The sequence below is a fragment of the Hylobates moloch genome, unplaced genomic scaffold, assembly GCF_009828535.3.
Source record: "Hylobates moloch isolate HMO894 unplaced genomic scaffold, HMol_V3 SCAFFOLD_8, whole genome shotgun sequence".
NCBI classification, from domain to species: Eukaryota; Metazoa; Chordata; class Mammalia; order Primates; family Hylobatidae; genus Hylobates; species Hylobates moloch.
In genome coordinates, this window is record NW_026652283.1 from 49,253,251 (window position 1) to 49,275,572 (window position 22,322).

The window sequence follows — 22,322 nt, forward strand, 5'->3', positions numbered from 1 at the left end:
AATCACTTTTCTAAAAAATATTATGTCAAAGAATAAAAAAATACAAATACAAAATATTTAGAAAATAATGAAAATAAGAAAACAATTTATCAGACTAATGGAAAGCTGCAAGTACATAATTTGAAAAAGAACCAAAAAGAAACCTGTGGAAAAGCAGTAGGAAAGAAGCAGTAAAAATGTAAATAAAAAAAGTTAGAAAACAGAAAAGTAGTAAATTCGATGACAAAATCCAAGAGCTAACTCCATAAATTTTTGTTAAATAAATGAATGCATCAATGACTAAATGATGAGTGCATTAATAAATGAAGTGACTATCTGGGGTTCCCACATCTGAGTCCAGAGCTGTTACTTGGATATGGTATCCAAGCTGGCTATGCTCTGAGGGTCAGCCTCTGACATCTGGAATAGTCACTTAGAGAGAAAACTTTGAGCCATCTGGTCACGTTCCTGAGGTTGTTCTTGAGTGAAGCACCCCAGCTAGGAGAGCAGTCATCTCCCAGGCTCTCCTTCCTGTCCTGAACTTGCCTAAAGAGTTAACTTGGCTGGGAGTGGTGGCCCATGCCTGTAATCCCAGCACTTTGGGAGGCTGAGGTAGATGGATGGCTTGAGTCCAGGAGTTCGAGACCAGCCTGGGTAACATGGTGAAACCCCATCTTCACTAAAAATACAAAAATTAGCTGGGCATGATGGAGAGTGCCTCTAGTCCCAGATACTTGGGAGGCTGAGGTGGGAGGGTTGCTTGAGCCCAGGAGGCGGAGGTTGCCGTGAGCTAAGATCATGCCACTGCACTCCAGCCTGGGTGACAGAGTGAGACCCTATATCAAAAACAACAACAACAACAACAACAACAACAACAACAAAAACAGAAAAGAAAAAGACTTAAGTCTTGGCCTAGTAAGAAGACATTAACCAGCACTGGGCAATTGTGGGAAATGGCAGCTCAGAGCCCCACTCAGAGCCATACCAGCATTGCCAAGGGATGAGGAGAGAGAGCTTCCGTTGACACTCTGCCATGTGCTTGGGCTAATCAACATATTCCTTGGGCATCATTTCCCAGAAAGAATTTCTGGGCTGCTGTTGGGCATCCCAGTGCTCTGTCAAAATAGCCTCTTGAATTATAAAACCACCAGTGACAAAGACTAATCTTCAGAAAAACTCCCAGGGGCTCAATGTGCTTTGCGGTGAAGTCTATCATTACAGAAGCCCAAGCTCCATGGGCTGGGAATTGGGTGTTTCTCTAGAGCGGCTGATGGGAACTGCCAATGTGAGGTCTCAGGTCATGAAGTCCACACCAGACTCTGGCAGCGACACACTTCAGCTGGTGTTTAAGTAAGGGCCATGCCAAGCTGTCTATCAGGTTCTCACATGCCTGACCGGGGTGATTTCTGTTGTCTCACTTTGAGTTTGGGGCCACATTTTTGGCCCCTATAAATATTTTACTTTGTGACTCTGAGAGTGATGCTCTCTGAATGGAAAGGGGCAGGGGAGGAAAAGAACATTGGGTGGGCACTTTCCACGTCTTAAGTGTTCCTACACATTCACTAATTTAACCCCGTGATGTGGGCAGTATTGTTGCCATTTTTCAGATGTGGAAACTGAGGCTTAGAGAGAGGCGAAAGGATTTTCCAAGGTAACATGGGATTTTCCAGGGTCTTGGATAAAAATCGCACATTTGTGTTCTTTCACAACCGAATCCAGAGTGAGGGTTACCTTTTGTGGGAAAACTGCCTGGATCTTCCAGCCCACACCCAGGCTCAAAGAGTTGCCCTCTGCTCAGCCTCTCACCTCAGGTGCCTCTCTGTGCATGGGCCAGATAACACCCAGGGCAGGTGATGTGAGCAATGAAGGAGAGCTGGGGCTGGAAGGGTTGTGTCAGGGACTGCAGGGACCCTGAAGAGGGATTGACCATTGTGAATGAGAGGAGCAGATGCGGCTTGATGAACCACAATGATTCTGAGACAAGGCAGGGATGTGGGAGGGCATCTCAGGCAGAGGGCAGCATATTCAGAGGCCCAGAGGCACAGTCAGAAGGACAGTGGGATGACGGGGAGAGCCATGGTTGGGTGGGTTTCTAGGAAGGGCCCTAGAGAAGATCCCTGCTCTAAAACACTTCATTCTGCCAGCAATGGCACCTACTGAAATCTTCTAGGCAGCGAGGTCATGCTTACAGCCTTGTTTTCAAGGGATTATCTGGGCTACCAAGTGTGGGACAGATTGGAAGGGCTGAGCCTAAAGCTCATTCCCTTCTTTCAGGAAGAAAAGCTTCCAAAATGTGATAGCCTCTGAGAGGTAACCTGCCACCACCAGTGACACAGAAAATAAATCTCTCTGGCGCCAGTGACTTTTCCCCACTGGCCACCTCCCTCTGCCTCCCTTGGCCTCCCTGTCTGGGACCCAATCAGGGGATGGCTGCTCCAGCCTTTCCTGCATAATCAGTCCTGGTGAGGCTGCAAATTCAGGCAGGACCAGGGTGAGAAAGTTGGAAGGGAAGAAGGGAAGGATGGCCACATATTGCCTGCGGACAAAGACACAGGCCTGGCTGGACTCTTATCTCCTTCTCACTGACTGGCTGAGTGGCTTCATGGAAGTCTCTTCTCCTCTCCGGCCTCTGGGTCTCTATCACTAAAAGAAGGGCTCTTACTTGGATAAGGTTCCCCTCCACAGTGACAGCTACTATGCTATCAGTGACTCTCTGGAGCGCAGCTCCAAGCCTGCTTCACTGCCACTTCACCTCCGCCTTTCCTTTCACGAAGTTCAACGAAATGCCTGTTCTTGTATAGGCTCTGAGCTAGGCTTTGTGACTACAAAGACAGATAAAAATACTACTTGTTTACTAAAGTGTTTGTATATGTTGTTAAGTGAGAAAAGCAGGCTACTCAAGAGAATGTCATATTTGTGTGTACATATCTTGTCAGTGTGTGTATACAACAGATATACTACACACCTACACACCGAATAGAAAACCAAAAAGACATACACTAATCTAAATAGTTATTTGAGAGGCAGTGATATTTCTTTATAACTTTGGGCTTTCCCCCCACAAATATTCTTGCATTGCACTTTACTTTTCAAATTAAATAGCAACAGCTAACCTTTAGTGAGCACTTACTATTTGCCAGGCATTATTGTTATTATTTTGAGATGGAGTCTTGCTCTGTCGCCCAGGCTGGAGTGCAGTGGCATGATCTCGGCTCACTGCAAGGTCTGCCTCCCAGGTTCACGCCATTCTCTTGCCTCAGCCTCCCGAGTAGCTGGGACTACAGGCGCCCGCCACCACGCCTGGCTAATTTTTTTGTATTTTTAGTAGAGGCGGGGTTTCACCGTGTTAGCCGGGATGGTCTCAATCTCCTGACCTCGTGATCCGCCCACCCTAGCCTCCCAAAGTGCTGGGATTACAGGCGTGAGCCACCGGGCCTGGCCTGCCAGGCATTATTTTGAGAGCTTTGAATAATTAACCAATTGAATCTTTGCAAAAACCCCATGAAATAGGTCTTGTTGTACACAGGCCCACTTTACAGATGAGGAACCAGAGGCACAGAGAGATTAAATAACGCTGCCAAGGTCAAACAGCTCCTAGGGTGATGAAGACAGCAGTCAAGTCTCCAACAGTGGCAATCTGACGGGAAAGACTGAACTTTCACTATGTCACCACAGGGCCTCTCATAAGCAGCAGTTGCAACTATGAAGAAATGTGGTTCCCCTGCCTTGGAGGGAGGAGAAATACGAACACTCATTCACATCGACAGGGAGGGCACTGAGGTGCTACCTGAGGCACAGTGGGGTTGTGTGGGACTCTGAGCTCTGAAGTTCCCCTGGGGAGGGCTTCTTACTGTACTTACAGTGCCATGGAGGATGGATTCACTGGAGGAAACTAACTTCCCGGCTGAGAAAGAAGCAGAGAGAAAAGCCTAAAGGTGGGAACTGTCTGGGGCTGCCCAAAGAAATGCAGGAGCCAGAGCGTGGGGTGGTTTGCTTGCGGAGAGGAAGGTGGGCATGAGAGAGAAGGCTCACAGGTGATCACATGCCAGATACAAAGGCCAGATGGGATACCAGTTGAGCTAAGAGGCCAGGCTTTGTCCTAGTACAGCAGGGAGCCATGGAAGGTTTACCAGCAGGAGAAAGACTGGTTAGACCGGGTTTAAGGGTGCTTCTTAGGGGAACCTCCATTCATTCTCCATCCCTGCTCCCCTCTGTCCCTCTTTTCTTTCAGTGTGGAGGCAGGGAAACCAGGAGCCTTCCTGTTCAACATGCTTTCATACCTTGCCTATAGGCCCTGCGCTGGGAAGATCTAAAGGTGAGTAAGACTGGGTTCTCCCTACCCCATTACAGAGTTTACAACCAGATATAAAACCATTATCAGGACACAAGGCAGCTCTTTGAAAGATGGCTGGAGTTCGCCACCCCACCAGCCTACCTACGGAGCTTCTGCACATCCGTTAAGATCCAGCTCAGACATTACCTCCCCTAGGAAGGCCCCCCTGACAAACGTCTCACATGGATTTCTCCATCTCTCCTCTTTGGGACATGCCTCACTCCTGGCACTGTGCATCGCTGTCTGTCTGTCTGCCCCTACTGCTCACCCCTGATCACCCCTGACTGGAGGTCCTCCAGGGCCTGACTGCAGGTGATCCACCTCCAGGTCCCAGGGTTCAGCTCCAGCCCAGCCCATGGCCAGCATCCACAGTCTACTGACTGGAGAATGACAAAAGCTGGGCTGCACTCTTGGGGGGCTGTGGAGGAGCAGGAATCAGCAAAGGAGGAGAGTCCTGAGGTTCAGAGATGCTGGAAAATGCTACATGTTGGAGGTGAGACTAGCTTGGGCCTTGAGTGATGCTACTACCAACCGGCCAAGTGCTTTAATGGCCTCTTATGCTTTTGGGGTGAGCCTGTCAGTTCCCATCTGTGTGAGTTTGTGGGTCCCAGTATTCCTTGTCGTACCAGGGAAGTCATTAACCTTTGGTGTTAAATGTGACTTGTCTGCATACAATCAGAGAGACAAGCACCAGGCACCGCTATGTCACAAAAGTCCCATTTGACATTCTGTCTGTTCCCGCTAATTAACAGGCCCAGAGAGCACACGGATGGGCTTATCCCAGCAATTGCTGCTCACCCCTGGGGCTGGATCTGCACAGTGTTGCCCGCCTGGGTCGAGTACGGAACCAACCCTCTCCCCAGCCCACCTAGCTCCAAAGCAAGCTGTGCCCTTGCCCCTCCATTCCTGTCACCCCTCTCTCACTCCCTCTCTCCCCTCCCTTTCCCCATAATTTCTCTGAGAGTCCTTATTTCCTCTTGCCTGGACCCCGGAAGCAGCGCCCTAATAATCTTCTTGCTTCCAGTCTGTCCTGTTCCAATCCTCCACACTGAAGCCAGAATGAACTTTCTAAAATGCAAACTGGATTACATTCTCCTTGCTGGAAACCTTTCCACAGAAACCCAAGGCTCTTGAGGATGTGGCTCCTATATTGTTCTCCAACCTCCTTTTCCTGAACCACCTCCTTTTCTTACTGTCATACTCGCTCTGGCCCCATCTGTGCTACTCCCTCCTCTTCTTTGCTCTTCTGCCTCCTCCTTTCTCTCTGAATCCTAAAAGCTCCAATCCAACTCAAGGCTCCCCTTCTCCCCCAGGAAGGGGCCCATTCCCTTTCCTGAGGCTCTGAAGCAAGCTTTAGTGTGTGTGGGCTTTCCCCACACATATCCCTTCCTTCTTCTGTTCCACAAACCTGTGTTGAGAGGTACTGTGGGCCAGGCACTGTGCTGGTCACAATCATCCATCCTTCCCTCCAATCCTCAACACCACCCTGGGAGGAGGGAGACAGGCTCTTCAGGACCTGGCCTTTTTCTAACCTGCTTGCCCCACTCTTTGCTGCTCTTCGTCCCCATGGGTAGGACACTGAGCATATCATTTCCCCTCTCTGGCACTCAGTTTCATCCTTAGCAAAATGAGGCCTTTACCTCTTAAGGTTGTTGTGAATTAAAAGTAATAATATTAATAGTGATAATAATAACATAGAGCTCTAAACACAGGCCAGATGCTGTTCTGTGTGCTTTATATGTATCAGCTCCTTACCCCCACGGTGTGGTCTGCGGGGTTAAGGGACTTGCTCAGCTGCAGGCCTAGCACCCAGGAAGCATCCAGTAGCTGTTGGCATCACTGGACGGTCACGCCTGACCTGGAGGAGGCATGTGAGATGGGAATATGCCAGGCACGTTCTGGGGATGGCACACAGATGAGCCTGGCTGGAGCTCAGGGCTCATGTTTAATAAAAGGTTAATGAAATTGTCAAATTGACCTTGTCAGTGTCTGCTCAATCCAATTACATGGTTGTGGCCCCCGTGAATGGGGTTAAAACAGGAGTGCACATGAGAGACACCAAAACAGCAGCTATGAGGGAGATGGTGGCCACCCAGGAAACCCTGAAGGGAAGTCAGTGCTGCCCATGTCCCAGTACCTGTCTAAGAACTGCTTGCCACTCCCAGGGGTGCAGCATCCTACTACTTTGGAGAGACAGCAGCTGAGCATCCACTAGACAGGGATGCTTGGTACCGTCAACTGATGCCCACACAGGGCCGGGCTCTGTGCTGGCACAAGACTCAAGGTGAGCAAGACACAGTCCCTGCTCTTGAGCATTTCTGGTCTGGTAGGTGAGACAGGGAGGGAAACAAAGAGAATTCAGCAAAGTGAGCAGTGCCCTGATTGATGGCAACCCAGAGAAGGCACACAGTGACCAACCTGGACTCAGGGAGTTTCCGGAAAGATGGTTCCTGGGCAGAGAAGTGACCCAGGAGCTGGCCTAGAATAGAGAGAGATGGGGAGGGTGGGAAAAGGGAGAGCCATTCTTAGGGGACAGCCAGGTTTCCGTCAGGAGGACTATGAAGCAATGCTGTGTAAAGCAGCTGCGGTTGCGGAGTTCATTCGTGGTGGAAAAGGTTGGGGTGGGGGTGCTGGGTCCGCAGTGGGAAGCACAGAGCAGCTTTGGCACTGGAGAGGAGAGGCTAGGGCCCACTGGGGTCACAGGATGAAGGGTATGGTGAGTTCCATGAGGGCAGTTTTCCAGAGAATGAGCCCTAGCAGTCCTCTGTGTATGGGGCACTCAGCCCTCCCTGGAATGGTCCGCAGAGCCTGGATCATGTGGACATTTGAGGAAGACAGAGCATCAACTACAGCTTGACCAATTCAAGGCTCTAAGGAGGACCCTAAGGAGGAGGCTAGGTGCAGAGCTGCTCCCCTCTCTGCTTGGCCAGTAGCACTTAGTCTTAGTATCAGGGCCTGCCTGCTATTCCCTCTCATCTGGGATAATGTTTCCTGGAATCTTTCAGCTGAATAGCCCTTTTCAGTTTACTGAGTTTACTTACATCCCTTTGACAACCGGATCTGCAACATAAGACTGTGCAATAGATATCTTCATTCTTCCCACTTTACTGCTGAGGAAACTGAGGCTTAAGGACACCAAATGCCCCTACCCAAGGCTTGTTCATAACGGAAGTACGACTCATGTGTATTTATTCTGGATTTAAATCTTGCGCACATCCCATTACTATAACATGATCTTTAGAGAAAGAAGGTCGAAAGCTGGATGTGTTGGCATGAGTCGTCAGTGGAGATGGACAGACCCTGAGGGGCCCTCACTTCATAGGCCATCACTTGTCTTACTTTGAGAGACAATCCTGCCGACTGCATTTCTAGGGCTCAATGGGGGCCCCCAAATATGAGAACTACATTTGGATGTTGTCTTCAAAGTAACTCACATTTAGCCAAGGATTCCTATCAGAACAGGTATTTCCCCATGGCCCCTCCACAGTGCACCCCCAGGGAGGGCAAATCTCCAGTCCCCTCCCAGCCAATGGTATCACTGTCCACCCACTGAGCCAAGCCACAGACTGTGGAGTCATCATTTGGTCTTCCTCTCCTCACCTTCTACTTCTAAACAGCAAACCATGCTGGTTTTACCCCATATATAGAATTCTACTTTCATCTGTCCCACCCACCCCTTCAATCTCTCGGCCCCTGCCTTTGCTCCAGCCTTCCACATTTCTTGCCAGGACAATTAAGCCCCCTCGTTTCTGTTCTTCCTAACTCCAGTCTCATCCCTTCCCATTCATCAACTACGATTCCACCAGAGTGGTCCTTCTGAAACACCAATCTGATCATGTCGCTTCCTGGCTCAACACTCTTCAGTGACTCCTTGTTGCCACCTCATAGGGAAGTCCAGCTCCTTAGCTAGCCTATGAGGCCTGTGGGCCCCAGCAGGTCCTGGCCCCGACCACCTGTGCAGGTCCTCCAGCAGGCCCTGCTTGGACTCCATGCTCCAGACTCTACACTGAAGCTCTCATATTGCTGAAGGGACACAGATTTTTCAGTCGCTCATTCATCAATTCAACTTTTCAGCCCCTATGATATGCTAGACACTTTTCTAGGCATTGCTCTTAGGAAACTTACGGTTTAGCTGAAGATGGGATGAGATAATATTCAGATAAACACAACAGGATGAGAGGAAAATAAAGCAAATAAAGCAGAGGAAAAGGACGAGAGGGTACCCTGAGGTGGGGTGGGTGCCGGTTCAGACAATGTGGACAAGGACAACCTTTCTGAAGAGGAAGACATAAACAAAGAACTGAAGGAAGTGGGGGTAGCCTGAGGATTGCTGCAGGGAGACGACTTGATAAGCACATACCTTGCCTCATACTGCTCCCTCTGCCTGTAACGCCACCCCATACCCCTCCTCGGGCCCAGCTCTCACCTGAGAATCAGCACAGCAGTTGCCTCCCCTGGGACACTCAAGGAGAACCAACCAGTCCTTCTTGATGTCCCTGAGTGCCCCACATGGCTTCAATCCAGCCCGGTAACACCCATCCCTTCAATCATTCATTCATTCATTTCTTGAACAAAAACTGCATGACTAGTCCCTGTGTGCCAGGCTCTATGCTATGTGTTGGGATGCATCTGTCACTTCCCCCTGCCATGTGCCCATGAGCTCCTGGGAGGCAAGAGGGACTTTCTCTGCTCTACCTCATTATCCTGGTGCTAGTGCAGCACCTAGCCCAGAATGGCTTCAGGTGAGTATTTGCAGAGTGAATAAACATTTGAGATCATTTTATTGAAATACTTCAGAGTAAATTTGGAGACAGGCACTCCTCTACTCAAGAGTAATTTAATAACCACAAATGCCTTTAACACAGTGGAGAGGGAAAAAAATGTGTGTTTCCTTTATTGCTGCTGTTAAAATAAATGGCATTTTAAATAAATATAGCATATAGAACGTGGCCACACGATGAAATAAATAAATATCTGGTGAAATTATGCATTGCAAAGCAGACTTTTCTGGTCTTTTGGTTATTAAATTTAATCACTTTTGAGCTGTGCCTCTACTCTTTTTTTCCTAGAGGCAGGTACGCTTTTGATTAAAATGTGGGCCCCAGAGCACTTTCACAGGGGGAAGGGTGAGCTACATCCCTTGAGGAACTGCAGTGGAGCAAGCCAAGGGGATAACAGGGCCAAGGCAACAGCCATGATTTGCTTCTAACTTGATGGACATGTTTATCCCCAGATAGAGTGCACAGCAGTCACGGGGCATATGGAAATCTTGCAATTAAAGCAAACTCTAATTAGAGACTACATATTTAAAATACAAAGGAAGCTTGGAGTGGCAGCCACTCTGGTTGGCTCTGAAATGTGATTATCCTACTTCAGTCCCTGCACTGACTGGATTACAAGGAGGGAAACGCATCATGTTGCCACACATGGTTTCTTGCAGTTGAGGAGGGGGAGATCTCTGACTTCCCAGTCCATGAAGTTTTGGAATCCAACAGACTTGGATTTGAATGCTAGCTCTGCCCATTATTACCCCACTGGCCTCAGCGTCCACATCTTCATAATGGGAATGATGACAACTATATCATAGGGCCAAAGAAAGATCAAGTAAAGGCTTTGTGGGGACTCAGTTCAGGGAGTTTATTGACCAGTTAGGTGACTTACATTGCACTTGCCCCTGCCCCCACCCAACCAGCTCAAGAGCGTGCCTTGCCTAGGAGCCACAGGGGAGAGACTGGGAGGGATGAATTCTTATTACGTCATTCATCGTGCCCACGGGGCTGAAGGAACAGGCTTCTTCTCGACATTTGTAAGTACCTGAGCAATCAATTTTATGTGTTCACAAGGGGTGGGAACCTGGGATAAGCTGTTTCTCCTTAATTCAAACAGTCCTCAGGAGCAAGGCGGTGGGTCAGTCCCAGGTCAGTGGAAGGGTTGGGGCGAAGGTACTGATAGCAACTCTGGTTAGCTCTGGGATTCTGGCCTAGAGCTGGCATTTCCTGAGCTTGGGCTGGGGTCAAGAGATGAATTTGGAACTGTCCCTGACTTTAAGAAAAAGTCACAATCTAGTCAGGAAGACAGTTAAGAAGGGGCACGGAAGTGTGGAGCACCAACTGACATTCCTATATTTTACAGTTCAAAAAGTGCCTTCGACCGATCCCTCATTTAATCCTCTCAAGAGCCTGTGAGGGAACAGTGACTCCCTTCTGACTTTCAGCTTCAGGCCGGGTCTGTGTTTCAGCTACACAGAAGAGCAGGCACGGATAGTGCAGTGCAGTGCCCCATCCCCACACACCCGGTACCCTCCCAGGTAGAATAAATCAGAACCTTTTTGCTTTTTGCCTTTTTTTCTTCTGGTCTCTTTTTGGTTTATTTGTCTTAAATGCTTAAAACATTACTGAAGCCTCTTTTGCACTCTTCCCCACACCACTCCTGATATGGACTATCCCAAAGTTGGCATGTGTCCTTCCTGCCTGAGTGTTTATACTCTGATTGTGCATGCATATGTCTATAAACAATCCATAATAGGTTTTGCACATTTAAAATTTTACATACATAGTCACAGACTCTGTTTCACTCTGCCACTTGCTTTCTTACTATACATTATGATTTTCAGATTTATTTATGCTGATACCTACTCCTCTAGTTCATTTTTTTGTTTGCTGTATTGACATTTCACTCTATGATGACAGTCAGTGTGTGTGTGTGTGTGTGTGCGCGCGCGTGCATGCAGGTAATTCTCCTGTTGGTGGGCATTGGCTTCCACTTTTCCACTTTTTCTACCATCCCGCATTGCTTTACATGGGAAGGAGGATTCAAGGTGAATCTTGAAATGGCTGGAATCCAACCAAAGGAGGAGAAACACTTCTCTTTGCCATATAGCACAGGGCCTGGCACCCAGCTGGCTCTCAGTCATTGCTGATTACTAGAGGCATTGAGGCTTTGATGAAAAGAACAGTGGACCTGGTCTCAGAAGGGCTTGCATTTGAATCTTGACCCTCCCCCTTTTTAGCTGTGTGACATCGGGCAAATAATCTAATCTCTCTGGGCTACGGTATCTTCATCAGGAGAAATATAGACTATAATGCCAAGTCCCAAATACTCTTGATATGATCAAATGTATGAATTATTTGCTGTAGCTTCTGACATACAGGAGTTCAACAAGGCTAATTGAATAATTTCCTGATTCTAGGCTGGGGAAACGGTGTGGGGAAAGCATCGGCATGCTCCTGTTGGCTGTCCTTCTCACTCAGAATGAATGAGGGAATGAAAGAAAAAGAGAAAAGAAGAAAAAAAGGCCCCTTATAAGCATAATTTAAAACCTAGGAGAGCAAAACTTCCCTCCAAATCTGGCCATAGTTCCATTCCATCTGTGGTTTTGATTGACCAACACTGGAAATCCCAGTAGGGTCTGAGTAGCACTGGACTGGGCTCTCTGAAGGGCAGCCCCACCCTGCAAAGCCTCCGCCTGCCCTCCTGGGCCCTGCGGAGGGCAGCAACAGGCTGGGCTACACAGTGTTAAATCTCTTCCTCTCCAAGAGATTGGAGCCAACAAGGCTTTCTGCTTAAATGGCCTATAAACACCTCCCAAAGCTCCTTAGCTCAGAAAAGTGCACGAATCAGCAAAATGAAAATAATTTAAAGACCCACTGGAAAAAAGAACCCCAGATTCTTTTCTTCCACCAGCAATGACAGCCTCTCAGTAGTGGCTGTCATTCTTCATATCCAGGGCCAGGTGCTTCCCACTAGTTTTGGAAAAGAATGTATCAGAGGCTGGAATCTGCTCCCTGATGGGAGGGAGAGGTGGGGGCAGAGGAAGAAGGAAGACTAAAAATCTACCTCCCCACCTGGAGTGCTCTGAGGTTTCCTAACCCTGATTTGGGTCATGGGATGCTGTCAGGGCCACACCACTTGTGGAGGTTGTGGAGTAGGGACCCTTACACACATATTATAATTGAGCCTGTATAACTGAGGCTCATAGGAAGGAAGTGACCAGCGCACAGGCTCCCACAGGTGGAGTGTGACACCCCTAACTAAGCGCTCACGCTCCCTGCTTCTATCACTCTGATGAGAGGGCAGTGCCTGTTAGTGAGCTCCGACTACATACCTGCCGTGGGACGGGCACTTTAGCAACAGCCTTAAATGTTGACATTGTTATTCTTGTACTGAAGGTAATACATCAGCTCCTTGTTGCTAATAAATCTCAGGACTCAGAAGGTTGTATGACTTAGCCAAGGTCATGTTCCTGAAACCCACACTCTTTTACTCCACATCCCATGCTGTTCCCACGGTATCAAGGAGGTGGCTCAGGAAAGACCTGACAGAGACATGTACAACCCTGAAATGCACCCCCTTACCCTAAACATGTTTGATCTCCCTTCTGGACATAGGGTGGATGCTGTGTCTGACACACCTCCGTGGGCTGAGTGGTTCCAGGGTCCAGGAGCTGCACGAAGGAGGTGCTGCTCTGGACATGGCTGCCCTGGGCACTCCCCATCTGCACCATTGCATTGTGGTGCTCATAGTCAGGTTCCCACCTGGCAGTGCCAGCACTTAAGGAGGCAGTGCCAGCACTTAAGGAGGAAGGGCAGATGGCCATCTGCTCCTCATCATCTCTCACCTGAGTTATTCCCCCAATAGCCTTCTCAACTCCTCCCTCTCCCTCCAAACCATTCACCATTCCGATGCCAGCATCATTTTTCTAAGGCACAAAGCCCCACCCTTCAGTGTGTCCATGATCTTCAGAGTTTAGCAGCTCAGTCTGGAACCAAGGCCCTCCATGATTGGGCCTCTACCCACCTCTCCAGCCTCATCTCCCACTACCAGCTTCACTTTCATACCTTGAAACATCTGAACTCATCCTACCCTCTTGCACCTCTTGCCCATTGCTCACAATAATCATAAACACTTATGTAGTGCTTCCTATGTGCTAGGTATAGTTATAAGTGCATTGTAGATATTGTCTTAATGCTCACAGAAACATGAAGCCTTCCATTTTATGGAAGAGGAAACTGAGTCCCAAACCACATAAGTAACTTGCCTGAGGTCACAGAGCTGGTTAGTGGCGAAGCCCATAGTCATATTCTGACAGTGAGAGGTCAGAGTTCTCAAACTTAACTATGGCCAAATCCTTTACTTCTTTCTTGACTTGGTGATGGCCTATCAAACTTCAACCCATGAGAACAAGAAAGAAGGCTTCATGACCTCCTCATGGAGGGCTCCCTTGATCCCTCAAGGCCTTATACCCCTAGGCAGAAATAACTTTTTTGGTATTTATTTCCCATAGTATTTCCTCACCAGGGACCAGGCTTCTAGGGAGAAGTCCATGCCATCAGTACTGGCTCTGTACTGGACCTGGGGACTCAGAGATTAACACAAGGTGGTCCCCACCTTAAAGGGCTTAGCCCAGGGAGAAAGATAGACACACAATGACGGGACAGCTTGATGAGGCTCTACCAGAGGTCATAAGAGGTGCCACAGAGCAGGGGGAGGGGTTCCAACCCAGGCTGGAGATGGAGTACAAAAGATCTCCTGGAAGGAGGAGAAGAAGCAGGTCATAGAGCAGAGGAGGCAGGAGAAGTTTCAGATGGAAAAAACAACTTGTGACAATGTTGAGAGATCTAAGGTAGCATCTAGCGTGATCATTAAGATGCCAGACATTGGAGTCACACAGGCTTAGATGCCAGTTCAGGCTCCTCCAGATCACAGCTGTGCCATCTTGGTTAAATTACTTAACCTCATTAAGTCAGTTTCCTCATTTGTGAAATGCAAATGGTAATAGTACCTGCTTCACAGGGTTGTGTGAGAATTAAAAAGTGAACAGTGCTACCACATAGTAAATGTTCAATAAATATTAGTTAATTAAAAAATATCACCCAAGGCCGGGCGCGGTGGCTCACGCTTGTAATCCCAGCACTTTGGGAGGCCAAGGCAGGCGGATCACGAGGTCAGGAGATCGAGACCACGATGAAACCCCGTCTCTACTAAAAATACAAAAAATTAGCCGGGCGTGGTGGCAGGCGCCTGTAGTCCCAGCTACTCGGAGAGGCTGAGGCAGGAGAATGGCGTGAACCTGGGAGGCAGAGCTTGCAGTGAGCCGAGATTGCACCACTGCACTCCAGCCTGGGCGACTGAGCGAGACTCCATCTCAAAAAAAAAAAAAAAAAAAAAAAAAAAATCACCCATAACTGTATCTCTTGCACCTAGCACAGTGTAGGGGTTCAGCAAACATGTATAGAGATGAATTAACACAGTCCTGCCTGCAGTTCACTGACAGCCTTGTGAGGAAGAGGAAGCTAAATTAATATTACGATACAATCCTCTGAGTGCTAAGGTACAGAGAAGACTGGAGCTGGGAATGAAGGATGGAGGAAGATTTGGAAAACTAGAGAAGAGAGGGAGTCCTTTAGGAATAGATGGTAACAGGCTCTTAGAGGAAATGATATTTAATCTGAGCCTTCAAGCGCAGAGAGGATAGTTGTTTTTTTCTCCCATGGTTAATGATCTAAAAGAGGGACAAGGATGAATTAGGGCCCCAGACTGAGCAGGGCCAAGCAGCTGAAGGTAGAGAGGCAGAGGAGCGGGGGAAAGTGTAAAGCTTGAGGCTGCTCCACAGGGGCAGGACAGTGTGCATAGTGCAAGGCCATTTATAATTGGGCTGACATATGGCTGATTCCAGAAAATCATTTAAATTGAGTCACTCTTTTCCCAGAGGTGGGAGTAGGGTAAGGTTTATGTGAAGTGGAATTGGGGTATAGTGTAAGAGACCCTCACAGTCCCCGTGATCACTGCAATTCAGACCCTAAAGTCTCCAGAAATGATCTCAACATGGAAACCATATTTCTGCTGAGTGCTGGCCATAGTTGCAGGTGGCCATGAATGAGAAATGCTGAGGAATCAGTGGCAGGGAACCAAGGACAATGAAGCAGGGAACGCCACCTTGGCATTTGTTCCCTGTGTGGCTTCTCTGATGGCTGCTGCAACAAGGCCGATGGGGTCCAGTGTGACTGTTGGCAATATGGGCTCACTAAGGATTTCTGGGTAAACTTTAGGTGCCTATTCCAGGGGTGACGAGGGTCCCTGGCCCGGACTCCTCACAGAACAGTGTGGGGGTGACCCAGGCCCTGGATATTTATTACCTTCCTCTCCCCATTTCAACACTGCCCAGATCAGAAACCCCTGTGGTCTGACACTAGGCAGTGGCCAAGGCCTGGGCTGCCTGAGCTCACAGGGACAGAGCTGTCTTCCCAGCACTGGGACTGAGTTGTGGTGAACCCAGGGTTTGCCTCTGCTCCATCGCTCTCCCTCCATCTGTAGGGTCCTTCGCTGTCATCCAGGCCTGGATTGGGCCCCAGTCTCCTAATAGGTCTTTGACTTTTGTCATTTATTCATTCAATAACTTTTTAATGAGTGTGCACTATATGCTAGGTTTTGGGAATGCACAGTGAACAAAACAGAAATCAAGAGGCTAAAGTGGATGGTGAATGGAATTATGTTACAGTTTGTGAATTATTCAGATAATTCACATAAGAAGAACAGAGAGAAATTATTCAGATAAGAGGAACAGAGAGAGAGGAAATTGACAACTTGGCATAAGTACTGGTCAATAAATCTGGTTATTGTTTGTTTATTTGGGGTGGCTGGGTGGGTGGGCGCTGGTGAATAGGGAGGGATTGGGGGGTCTTTTGTATTTTAAACACAACCTGTAAAGAAGATCTCGACCAGCTGAAATGTTGGGCTGAAACCAGTAAGATGAAATGTAACAGGGACGAATGCAAAGTCCTGTATTTCGTTTAAGAAATATACTTGAAAATTTTACACAATTAAAGGGTGGGGAGGACTAAAGAGCTGTTAGGATTAAAAAGAAGAGGAAAATAAGAACAAAAAGATTTCACATTTACTGAAGGCTGAAACTGGGGTCGAGTGGGGACTGCAGGTGTGGCACAGTGGCAGGTCGGTATGACTACCCAACAACTGCATAATGAGCAGGGGGACTGGGGTTGGGAGACTTTAAGAAACTTGTCCAATTTCCTCTAATCTAATAAATAGTGAACGCAGAGTTTGAATTCAGTGTCAGTCTCTCTGGCTCCAAAATTGAAGCTCTTTCCCTTATAACACAGTAAACTAAAGGGACAAGTATCGTGTTAGCCAAAAAGAGAGAACAGGGGACTGGTAATATTTCCCTCACCACATACTGTCAGTATTACCCTACTGAGCCTTATTGTCTCAATATGAGACAATTCTATTGCTAAAGATGCTAATTCAAAGTCCGAGAGTAAGAGGTGACATCTTGCTGACCAAACTCTTCCTGGAGCACCACGTCCAGTCCTGAGTCTCATCTACAGGGGCAGATCCATAAAAGAGCAACCAGGATGGTCAGAGTTCTCAGGATTAGGGAACTAAGATACCGAATGCCTAGAACACCTTATTCACATTATCTTACTTAACTCTTGACATAATCCTGTGAGATAGATACTACTATTCCCGTTATTAAAATGAGAAAACTGAAGCTCAGAGAGGTTAAGAATTTATTTAAGGTCACACACCACTAAGTGGAAGAAACAGGATTTGAACACATGGCTCTCTAAATCCACACTCCCCACTCTTTCCCACATAGCCTGCCACACATGAGAAATGGTGAAGCAGAATTTGAGCTATTTATTAGTTGGTGAGGAGAAATGACAGCCGCCTTCAACTCTACAAAGGGCTGTGAGTGGAAACATTCGGTGTGGCTTGAAAGGGAAGAATGTGAATGACTTTGAAAGTCTCAGGGAGGTAGATTTTTAGCTCAATGGAATAATATTTTACTGACGGCAATAACTGGATGGACTCTTGGGTGCGAATATGAATTCCTTGTGCTTGGAGGTATTCAAGCATGGTCTGGAATGGCATTTGCTTACAATGGGGAGGAGGTTCGGGTGGAAAACCTCAAAGTTCATTTTTGATCCTTAGATTCCATAAGCCTATGAAGCTGCCTGGCAGAAAGGGATCAAGCTCTTCAAAAGAAGTGAAAATATCTATTGGTTTGTCTATTTGCAGACATATAGGCGAAAATTATATGCCCAAGTTCACATTGGTCCATGAGAAAACTAAACACAGAAAATGAAATGGATTCTGCTGAAACTACTTATAGGTTTTAAAGTTTTCCTTTTCTACAAAGAAGTAGCCAAACTCTGGAGAGATATGCAGTCTTGGCTATAATAAAATAAAATATAACAAGGTGCTATTTTTCACCTATTAAGTGGGCAAAATAATTTAAAAAGTGGTCACACCCATTATATGTATCAAGAGTGATAAAATGTCGTTCCTTTTGACCCAGGTACAACCACTCTAAGAAAACGACGGAAAATATAAAGAGAAAACACTGTGAAACAGAAAAATCTTCATCTGGGTTTAATTTATAGAGTCTAAAAATCCAAGGATGTGTAAATGGGCCACTTGGGTGGCAGTGAGTAGGGGCTGAGGTAGGTGAGGGGAGCTGGAAGCCGAGGAACGAGCTAGTCAGCATGCACGGGGGAAAGCCCCCATGTACAGAGAACTATGGGATAAGCAGAAGATGTCCAGAGAGCCAGAGGTGGCTATGAAAGCCAAGGTCACTGCGCACGGGGTCAGCAGGTTAGGAGGAGCACACTTCAGTGAGGAATGAACAGGTGTAGGGAGAGAAGAGAGGAGAGGAAGCCCAACATTAACACTGACAGCCATTTAGCCCCTCTCTTGCTGGGGCACATTAATTACACTCTCATTACTCCTAATAACCCCATAACTAGACCTTATTTCCTCCATTTTGCAGATGAAGAAGGTTGTGTTAAGAAAGACAAAGTAACTTGCCTCATTTGTTGGTAAGTGCTAGAGTTGGGAACTAAACTCGCATGCATCTGCCTCCTAACTCTAGCTCACTTTACCCCGGTGCGTGATGAAAAGTGTGCAGCCAGGCCCTTCACAAACCCCTGATCTGTGGGTTAGGTCTTGGGCAGCTGACCAGGTGGTTTACTCAATTACAGCTTTATGTTGGTCCACTTTGTGGATGTTAGAACTGATAGTTATGAATTTTATGGAGCAATGGTGAAACATGTTAAACGCAAAGGGAAGGATACAAACCTGACTATGTGCTATAATCATAGGTATGGAAAATACATATTTTCACCCTCGAAAAAAGACTACGTGAGATACATCAGAGTGCTTTCAGCAGTGCGGTTTGGGGGGTATTTCCTATTTTTGGCAGTAATTTCTATAAAGTAGTTTTTCTCTATAATTACAAAATAAATCACAAGTTAGAAATGCCTACAGGAAGCATACAAGCACGAAAAGGTCACCAATACACTTTCCTAAGCAAGGAAATAAAGCCAAGCCCCATCTCTCGGTTTCATCTGGTATCAGAAAACTTGTTGCCAGGGCTTCTGAAGACAGTGCCCAAACCTCATTGATTCAGGTCCTGCCAATTCAGTATTGACAGTCCTCTCCTACACAACTCACTGGCCTGGCACAAGAATCAAAAGACTCTTAAGTGTACAAGTGAGGGAAAAATCATTTGAGCCTAGACAGAAAGTCACCTTCTGGATTGTGTCCAGCTGAACAGCATTTGGTGACCATGAAGAGGAATTCTAAACAGGTGTTAGGGCAGTCTCAGTTACTTAAGAAGAAATTTACTCTCAATTTCAAGTATCCTCAGGCACATTAGAAAGACCATCAGTTTGTTGGCTCCTCATCCATTTTTTTTTAACATAGGGAACACTCTTATTCCTTCATTTTAATGAAGGTCTTCTAATGACTTTAACTGATATTTTTCAAAAGTGACATCTGTGTTAAAATACACGTTCCCAGCCTTGTCCCAGACCTACCGAATCAGGCTCTCCAAGCCAAAGCACAGGAAATGTGTATTTTAAGCACCTCAGCCAATTCTTAAGATTGGGCAAGTTTGTGAAACACTCTACCAAACAAAATGAATTTGAGTTTTTATATATATTTGAATGTAATGAAACTGTGAATGTTTATAAGCAGTACTGTCATTCCCAGTCCCTCCAAATGGCCTGAATTAAGAAGACTGATTTCCATTGACTAAGACTTAGGTTGGGTTTCCCCTAAACATATCCTGAGATTATGTGACTAGATTCTCAGCCTAGACCATAATTTTCCACTCATCTTTCAGGGAAGAGGTAAAAGGGCAGGTTTTTCACAGACCTGAGTTCTGATCCAGGTCCACTGCTGACAGCTCCAGGACCTTGAGCAAGAAATCATTTAACCTTTTTTGAGCCCATTTCATCATTTCTATGGGTGTAAGAATGATGGTCTTACCCTCATATTACAATAACAAGGCACCAGGTACATAACAGAGGCCAAATCGTCTCAGCCTAATTAGTGTGTGGAGGCTCCTGATTACATCAGAATTGGCTCTTACACGCATGATTCCTTGTTGCATCTACTTCTGATTTCATTCTGCCTTTTACGCTATGGATAATAACGAACATCTGCAAGGATCTTTTTGATTTATAGAGCCCTTTTTTTTCAGATATTATCTAGATCACTCTCCACAACAACCCTGAATTAGGGATCGTTCTCTCCACACCAGAAGAAACAAGGCCCAGAGGTCAAGTGACCTGCTTGAAGTGGTGAATCCAGGATTTAAACCCAGATCCCGTAATCTTTAACTGCCCTGTTCTCTTGAATAGATGCATCAAACATTACACAAAGCACTTTCAAAAATATCACAGCATTTTTATTGTAGTTATTTCCACAACTATTCCCCCACTAACCTAAAAGCGCTTGTAAAGCAGGTACCTTATTTTATCAGTCTTTGAGGAGAAATGCAGAGCCTCTGGGTGTTAGTGTCTTTGTTATGCACAGAGAGAAAAGGGGATGCGCTCAACAATGATGCAAAGTTTTTCTTCCCAGCATCTCACGCATTCCACGCAACTCATGCCTGAGCTTCCCCGTGCCCTTAAATGAACATATCTTATCAAATATTTATTGAACGTCTATCTACTAAGTGTCAGGAACTTTGCTTACCTTGTGAAATGAGTTAAAATACTATGTTAAACACTTAGAGAAGTCTTGACACATATTAACTATCTGTTATTATTAATATTATTATCCACACGGCCTATGAAGTAAGCATTATTTTCCTCCTTATTACTGATAAGAACTCTGAGAATAAGTTTCGTTAACTGAAAGACAATTAAAATAAAAGTTCTCAAAGTGGCAGCCACCTCTCCTACTTACTCCAGGGACCCTGAGCTTTTGGTTACAGACTACCAATTAATGGATGAACCATTAGAGAAACCAGAGGCCACTTTTCTAACCAACGATAACAGCCAATAATCAGAAATGAATAACAGTCGCCAGCATTTATTGAACACTTCTGCTATCTCTAATCCTTGTAGCACCTCTAAAAGGTAGGTATTATCTCCGTTTTGTGAAATAGAAAATGGAAACTCAGAGAGGACAGGTTAAGCCCAAAGCAGGCAGGGGAGCCAGGCTTGGAATCCAGACGCCATCGGCCCAAAGCCCTTGCCCTTTCTAATATGCCATGCATACTTCACAGGCATTACAGAAAGCAAAGTGCAAACCAACAGGAAGTTCTAATGTGGTTTGCCAGAATGTGTGCCAGGCACCTTAGAGACTCAGTAACTGAATAAAGAATGAGATAAAAATTATGTAACTTGAAAGAACATTTGAGATACAAGATAGGATGAAAGAATCGATACCAGGTAACATCGCCCCTAGTTCCTGAATGTAATCCTATACTCATCTAATATTATCACCCCGTCGTCTTCACCCCTTTACAAAGATTGATTCGAATTATCAGGGAAGCTGAATTTCAGATCACCTTGAGTGAGAAAGGTGACTGGTCCAAGATCTGGCCTTTGAAGTCAGAGAAAGATACCTGCTTTTGAGACAGCCTTCAGATCTGCAGAAAGCAACCACATCTCTTAGGAATTTTCTGTCCTTCAGCCGGAATATTCCTCCCCTGAAAGGAAGGGCATGCCAGGTGGCACAACACTCTGGTCACCCCCACCGTATACGTAATATACTAAAGAAATGAGGATAAAGACTATCTACATCAAAGAATTCATGAAAATTTATTATAGAACAAAATAGAGCCACAAAGAAGTCCTTGGATGGTAAAAATATCCATTCAAATCCAGTCAAGTGACAGGCAACTCAGGCAACCTTATCCCCCTCCAAGAAGAGTGTTTTCCCCATTCCCAGAAGGACACCAGTGCCAGGCTGCTCCTGAGTCTCAGCAAAGCCATCTGTCTTCTTTGGAGTGTCCACACTCAGAACAAGCCGCTGACCCCAGAACCCGATGGATCCCTGCCCACACACCACCACGCATGGTGGGGTCTGATTTGGATGGCACCATCGCTCGCAAATCACATGCCACACAAGGAAAACACGAAAGCTTTATGAAAAATCCAAAGTTTATTGCAAATTGTATTTTGCTTCCCTTCGTTCTTCATTTTTACAGGATTTATTGATATCCATGATTTTTTCACAGATGTACTTGTTGACTTTGGAGAGTCTCTGTGCAATTTCAGTTTCATCCACAGTTTCTTGTGCTATTCTGTCATACAAACACTCTAGACGGGGAGAAGAAACAAGGCCAAGGATTAATGGTGAATTCGAGTAAAAATCTTTTAAGGAGGGTAAAAGAAAATGCGCCTCTCAACATACTTCCCAAATACCAGTTCATGTGTCTGGCATAGCTATATTTTAAAATCTGCATCATAGAATGTACTTAGAAAAGAGGAGATATACACTGTAAATGTACACTTTAAAAGTAATGATAAAGTGCCCACGTGTCCACCACTCCGTGGAGCAGGATACTATTGGTTCCTCCTGGAACCTGGAGGCCCCTCCCTAATTCTTTCCTCTCCACCAGAGATAACCATTCTCCTGAACTTTTGCTTTTTTTTCTTTTAGTGTTAACACATGTATGTATCCTTAAATAAAATAGAGTTTATTTTCCATTTTCAATCTTTTTATAAATGTGCCCACTCTATATATCATCCTGACT

The 22,322-nt window shown here is 46.2% G+C and overlaps 1 protein-coding gene across 15 annotated transcripts in view; it reads right to left on the minus strand.

Annotated features, from left to right (window-relative positions):
* The window catches only part of LOC116473135 (AGBL carboxypeptidase 4), a 1,494,771-nt gene that overhangs the window by 186,744 nt on the left and 1,285,705 nt on the right, over window positions 1-22,322 (minus strand). The window contains exon 6 of one of the 15 annotated variants that reach the window (XM_032160792.2): window positions 21,362-21,885. The exons of the other annotated variants lie outside the window; for them this stretch is intronic. Coding sequence (XP_032016683.1) covers window positions 21,728-21,885 — 158 coding nt within the window. The 3' untranslated portion in view covers window positions 21,362-21,727. Of the gene's footprint in view, window positions 1-21,361; window positions 21,886-22,322 lie in introns of those variants that run through there. 15 annotated transcript variants of the gene reach the window in all.